Source organism: Apteryx mantelli, chromosome 1, assembly GCF_036417845.1.
Source record: "Apteryx mantelli isolate bAptMan1 chromosome 1, bAptMan1.hap1, whole genome shotgun sequence".
NCBI lineage: Eukaryota > Metazoa > Chordata > Aves > Apterygiformes > Apterygidae > Apteryx > Apteryx mantelli.
The window spans coordinates 141,466,671-141,472,833 of record NC_089978.1 but is presented as its reverse complement, the minus strand read 5'-3'; the positions used below and the strand labels follow the sequence as shown (position 1 = coordinate 141,472,833).

At 43.5% G+C, this 6,163-nt stretch overlaps 1 protein-coding gene across 6 annotated transcripts in view; it reads left to right on the top strand.

Annotated features, from left to right (window-relative positions):
- The first annotated feature begins 3,422 nt into the window (after window positions 1–3,422).
- Window positions 3,423–6,163, top strand: part of CREBL2 (cAMP responsive element binding protein like 2) — a 72,416-nt gene continuing 69,675 nt past the window's right edge. For 4 of the 6 annotated variants that reach the window (XR_010885629.1, XR_010885630.1, XR_001293298.2 and 1 more), the window contains exon 1: window positions 3,426–3,559. Coding sequence is in view for 3 of the 6 variants with exons in the window: in XM_013947913.2 (XP_013803367.1) it covers window positions 3,545–3,559 (15 nt within the window). In the remaining 3 variants the exon portion in view is untranslated. Of the gene's footprint in view, window positions 3,560–6,163 lie in introns of all 6 variants that reach the window. The other 2 variants (XM_067304753.1, XM_013947912.2) reach the window with 2 other exon arrangements.

The window sequence follows — 6,163 nt, the reverse complement described above, 5'->3', positions numbered from 1 at the left end:
TCTGGCCTTTCTGAATCAGTATCAGGGCTCTGTCTAATCTCCTTCCTCCACTCATGTTGCAACAGAGGGTTGCCTAAGTGAGCTATGTTGGCTCTTTGCCACTCAATATTTCCCTGCACCAGGGAAACCCCCAACTGGCTTTTAAAGCCAGCTTTCTTGCCCCAGGATAGTGCCAAAGGTGGTATAAAGCACCTCACCACCTTATTCAAGAATTTGAAGTCAAAGATGGGGGATGGGACCACAGGAGACAACCTAGGCAAGCTCATGGCAAAGTAGTCCTTTCAATTTATTAGTTAGTGCCTCCCCCTTACCATGCCTTTTTTTTTTTTTTTTTTAATTTCAGGCAAGGACTGATATGTCAGTTTTTGATGAGCTAATAGGAAGCAATATGCAAACTGCCTTGTTTTTGACAACTCAAAAACGTATAAGCTTATTAAAAAAAAAAAAAAAAAAAAAGCTTATGAAAAGCTTTGTCTCTGGCATCCAGAAAGCATATCCCTCCAAGAGGAAAGTCTATGATTCAGGGGGAAAATCCTGTGACAAAGCCTTAGCGCTAACAATTGCATGTAAGAGAGAGTAAGTCATGGGAAACTCTTGTGAACAGAGTTGCATGAAAAGCTCATGAATAAAAAGGAACATGCAGCAACATGAAACATGCCTAGCTTCAGGTTTCACTACAAGCTTGAAACACAGACCATGCTTATAGAATTGTTCACTGATGTACATGCACCTTTTGAGCAGGCAGTGGCCTAAATTCAAGGGGGCTAGGGCAAGGGTATGGCTTGGTTTTGCATCAGAAGCATCCAACATTAACCTTTTCTGGCATGGACCGATACGAAAGGAGAGGAAACAGTATTCTCCAAGGATTACCAGGACTACTTCCACAGATTCAGTGTGGCTCAGGATCTCAGACCCAGTATACTATGTATACTGTGCAGTTTCCAAGTGACCAGGAAGACTCAGTTCTGTCTTCAAGACTTAAAGGGCAAAACAAAGCAAACAATAGTAGACAACTAGCATCAGATTAGCCAAGATTGAAGAAGAAAAAAAAAAAAAAAGCTCCAAATCCTCCCCTTTGCTTCCCATCATCCAGGTATTCATGCCAGCATGAATCCGGGATGTTTCCACTCTACCATGCTTTACTTTCCAGGTAACTGTTGGCTGGTTTTGTTTCACTGTAACATAGCCTATGCTTGTTATTATCCCAGTGGCATGGAAGAGCATGGAAGGGACTGAGCGCAGGGAATACATTGTGGCCCACGCTCAGCCAGCAATAAGTGCTTCATCTTCTCCTGCCCTGTTTTTGTTGTATGCTGCTCAACTCTCTGGGTACAGCTTACATGCTTAAAAGTTACATTTTTGTATCTTGCCAGTATCTGTAGTGTCTAGCTGATGGTTAGGGAGAGAGGCAAAATGGTGAAGTACCAGGATTCTGATAATTAGAGGCAAACAGCTTTTGGGGAAGTCTGCTTTCAGGTGACTTTTAGCAAAAAAAAAAAAAAAAAAAAAAAAAAAAAGCTTGGCAAGATAAGGAAGAAAATGACCACAGCCTAAGAATATGGGCTCTTCTGCAGCTTAATTCATGCTGTATCTCACATAAGAGTGGAGGAAAATATGATACATTAGTTCCTACCTGCTTTTACTGTTTTACAGTTACTTCTTGCTTGCTGATACTTTGTGACAATCGGAATCCAACAGTCAAAGCAAATTTTGAGAGTTGGAAACCACTGAAAACTGAAATCAGAGAGAGAAAAAAAAAACTATAATAGTTCATGCAAAGCAGATTTGTCAACTCCAACAAATCTATTTTTTCTATTGCCCAATGGAAATCTACCAAGACAGCAGAGGAGAAATCCCAGTTATTGCGATAAAAGTAAAACCTGAAAGTGCAGCTCGGCTGCAAATACCAGCTATAAATCTGTTCCTTCACACTGGTGTTGTAACAAGACCAGGTAAATGCACATGTTTTTAAATACTCCGGTCCCTTGTGTAGAAAGTCAAAAAGATCAAAAATACTATTAAACACCTCAGAGCTAACAAACCTGTATGTAATTGCCACAGCATCTACTAGAAGAATCCATAACCTAGTCTACACATTTTTATTACCTCAGCTCATGTTGTGCTTGTTGTGGCTTAAATATAAGAAATCACTTAAAATTCTGGCGTGGTTTTAGATGTAGGACAACACAAAGTCTTCAGTCAAACCAGAAAGGAGGCTACAATATGTACCTCCGGCAAGATTCGTGGTCTGGTACGAGTTGCTAGGAGAAAAGCGGCTCCACCAAGGCGCCTTCTAGCTGGGGTGGAAAATCCAAGTTGTTTTTTAATGGTCCATGGCTGCTTGCTGGGATCTTGTTAGTTCTCTTCAAAATCACTAGAGGCTGCTATGGGGTAGGGCTGCAGTGCTAGCTTGGGCTTGGAGGAGGCAAGGACACCCCACACTGTGTTTTTGGGGAGTGTCAAGAGGCCTCTTTCTCAGGCATTGTGCAGCCAACCCATTGTGGTTCAAAAGCTCCGCAGCTGAAAACCTGATAAACAGATAGAAATAAAGCAGGAAGCAACGACTGACCATCTTATTCCATCCACCTAAGGAATGGCAGGAAAATACAAATCTGGTATTTACAGCCTAGTGCTTAATTTCAAAACTGCCACTCTCTTGCAATGTTTTGTGTATGCAGTATCATTGATGGAGCTGCACATAGTTAAGACAGCTTTAACAGCTTTTGTCGCAATACCTTTCCCTCAGTTGCTTGTAATCTTGTCAAATATTAGTCATTTGGGGTAGTATTTCCCATACAGGATATATGCTGCAGTTTTAATTATTAACTTAAGATGGCTCAATAATTTATATTAAAAAAAAAAAAAGACTAGGGAAGATATGATCTTTTGTCCAGGTCAGAAGAATTATTTAACTGAGCAGCCATCGTAGCTCCATGTTAGCCACAAGGCCTTGAGGTCTTCCCGCGGCCTTTAGCCTGCTGTCAAGGTCTGGAAGGCGTCTTCAACCTGGGGGGCAGGGCGGGGCGGCCGAACCCCCCGACAGCCGCCTCAGCCCGAGGCCGCCCGCGGCTCCCGGGAGCCCCCCCCCGCAGGGCCCTCTGGGAAATGTAGTCTCCCTTGGAGCGGGGCGGCGTGGGATCGAGGCAGCGCCCGGGGCGGCGCAAAACTACGCCGACCAGAGTGCACTGCGGCACGACTGGACTCTCCCAGCGCTGTGCCTGATGGGAGTTGTAGTTCTCCTGGCTCAGTCCTCCGGAATTGCGGAGGGCGGCGGGGCGGGACGGAACTACTCTTCCCAGCGCACACTGCTGCTGCGCGGCTAGCTCGCCCCGCCCCTCGCGGCCCGGGGCGGGGGCTGGCGGCTGTAAACAAACACTGCGGAGGCCATGGCGGCAGTAGCGGGGGGTTGTGGCGGCGGTTGTGGGGGAGTGATCGCCGGCGTCCTGCCGCTGCCGTGACAGGGCCGGGGGGACGGGGGCTTGGGTGCCTTCTCGCTGTCGAGGCTGCGGGGGCAGGTCGATCTGTGAGCGGGCTTGCTGCACACATGGATGACAGCAAGGTAGGGGGCCGCGGGGGCAGTGGCGGTGACATCGCCGTGCCGGAAGATGCGGTAATTCGGGTAATTCGGTAATGCCTAATAGTTACGGTTCCCCAGTGTGTGCTGCTGCTGCTGGCTGTGGTGGCTCTGTCCGATAGGAGTTGGGTAGCGGTCGCGTTTGTAAAACCGAGTGGTTCAAGCCCCGAGTATTGTGCAAGTGTGCAAAAAAAAAAAAAAAAAGGTACCATTTAATAAATGAGGAATTGCAAGTGAGATTGGCATGCGTGATAAAATAATCTGAAGTACTTTTCTTTGAAATATCCTTTGGAGGCCCGTGATCACTGTAGGCAGGAAGAAGAAATTCTTCACTCTCTTCACTTGTCATATACAATGTGGCTTAACTATTAGATGTTTTTTCTACTTTCCTTTAAAGCTCCAGGCATGGGCTAGAGGTTAGCTAGAGCAGTGGTCTGATCTGGTGTGATAACTCATGTGTTCCTATAGTGCCCTGAATTGCTTAAATAGCTACCATAGAAAAATGGCAAGGTACCAGTTTAGGCACTTGGATTGCAAGCCTTGTAATGAGAGCTGTTGCTTCTGTTCTTCCTGTATATTTTAATGACAATAGTACAGTAGCATCGCTGGAGGTAGCAGTGTTAAATTTAAGTAGAGAGAGACATGAGAAGGTTTATGAGGAAAGCTTCCTCACCTGCTTGGACCAGTGTGCCTCAAGCAGGACCTGCAGGGCCAGTGTGCGGACTGAGAGGTAGTTTAATTGCCATATCCATTCAGTGCACAGTTTCTCAAGTGAAACTCCCAGCTGAGTGTGGGTATTTTCAGCTTGCTGGACTGTTGGTTCTGGTAGTGTCATTTGTGCCAAAGATAGCTCAGGTTCCTAAGAACTGTTTGGGTGAAGGCCACGCTTCGCATGGGCTGTGAAGCAGCTGTCTTCTGACTTGCTGTAAATTCTGAGCTTGGCTTGGATATTAAAACTAATCAGGTGATAGGTGCATGTGATATGTCATATCTTCCCAAGCCACCTTGTACTCTTCCCGCTTGATTTTTATTAAAACAAAATCATGTTGCCAGTGATGATCTGTCCTTACTCAAAGGAAAAAAATACTTGATGTAATTTCTTAAGGAATAAATCTAAGAAGCTTGCAAGTGATCAGTAGTTTGTGAGTGGATAAGCATAGTAATTATCCACAAAATAGATCATCTGTATACAAATGGTTCACGCTAATTTCAAAAACTAACATATATGCTATTTTGTTTTATTAAAGCCTTGTCTGAAAGCTACACAGGAGGGTGGGGGGAATCTGCATCGCTGGAGTCTACAAAATGCTCACGATTATGAGAACTACCTGAATGTTTGTAAGATCAGGGTGTTAGATTAGAAAATCCAAAAGATTTAATTCTGGAGGCATACATATATAGCTAACTGGTATTACCCAATTCTTATTATTATATTTTTAATATTGCAAACACTTCATTTCTCCTGTGACAGAATTGACTTGTTTACAGCAAACGACTTCTAGATTTTTCATGAAAAATAATTTTAGAACTATTACTGTATTTTTTGGAGTCTTCAGCAAATAATAAACAGAATCACCAAATAGTTGGGGTTGGAAGGGACCTCTGGAGATCACCTGATCCAACCCACTGACAGCATATATGATTATCTGCTTTTGTTGGAAAGGTTATTGGATGCATTTACTAACAAAACTAAATGTTATCCCCCAGCCAGTAAGACAGTTTTGTTTTGCTTTTTTTTCCTAAGAAAAAATTGAAGGAAAGTGAAGAAAAGCATACAGAGAGTGGAATATTTACTCCTCCTATTTTCAGTCTCAAGTACAATTTCCTAGTATGATGTTTCCATTTAACTTACCATTGAGATAATTGCAAGGGCAATGCTAAACAGTTTTGAAAAGAGTGCTGTCTAGGACTACTGGATGTGACACTTCCTAAAGAAGACTTTGAATATTGTTGTTCCCTCAGCAAGTTTTTCATTAATGGTATAATCTTGGGAGATGTCAGATCTTAGTATCGTCTACTGAAAAGAGCTGATATTAGTCAGGAAGTGCCTACTGCTTTGAAAGGTTTTGCTGTAGTTACCTTGAAGGGCTCCAGGTCCTTACAGAACATCCATGAGGCTGCAGGTTGGCCTAAGAGTTTGGTGCCTCCATTCGAGAGTTCCCATTTCTGTTGGGAAGGCTTTTCCCATTTTATGTAGCTGGAAATTGCTGTGTCAGAATGAGGCAAGCAGTATTTATACTTCGTTTTATAGCCAGCATAGTGTTACAGCTCAAGCCAGTGTATCCTTGTACCTGAAAGTTCCACTGAGCCATGTTTCCCTCCTTACTGAAAGGGTTGGCCTGTGTGATCTGAGAGTCTTATTTGAATGATTGTGACTGTGAAAGGAATTTCCCTGTAAAAACTGAGATAATTAAGTCACATTGGTAGTGAAGTAACCATTCTGTAGCTACATCCACCCGCATTCAGAGTTTTTCTTCAGCTACATGATGTACAAAATTTAGAATTGAGCTTGCAGGCTGTGATATTTTTCCTGATTCTTAGATTATAGTTTAGTTTTGTATGATTTAAGAGAACACCAGAAGAATGGTA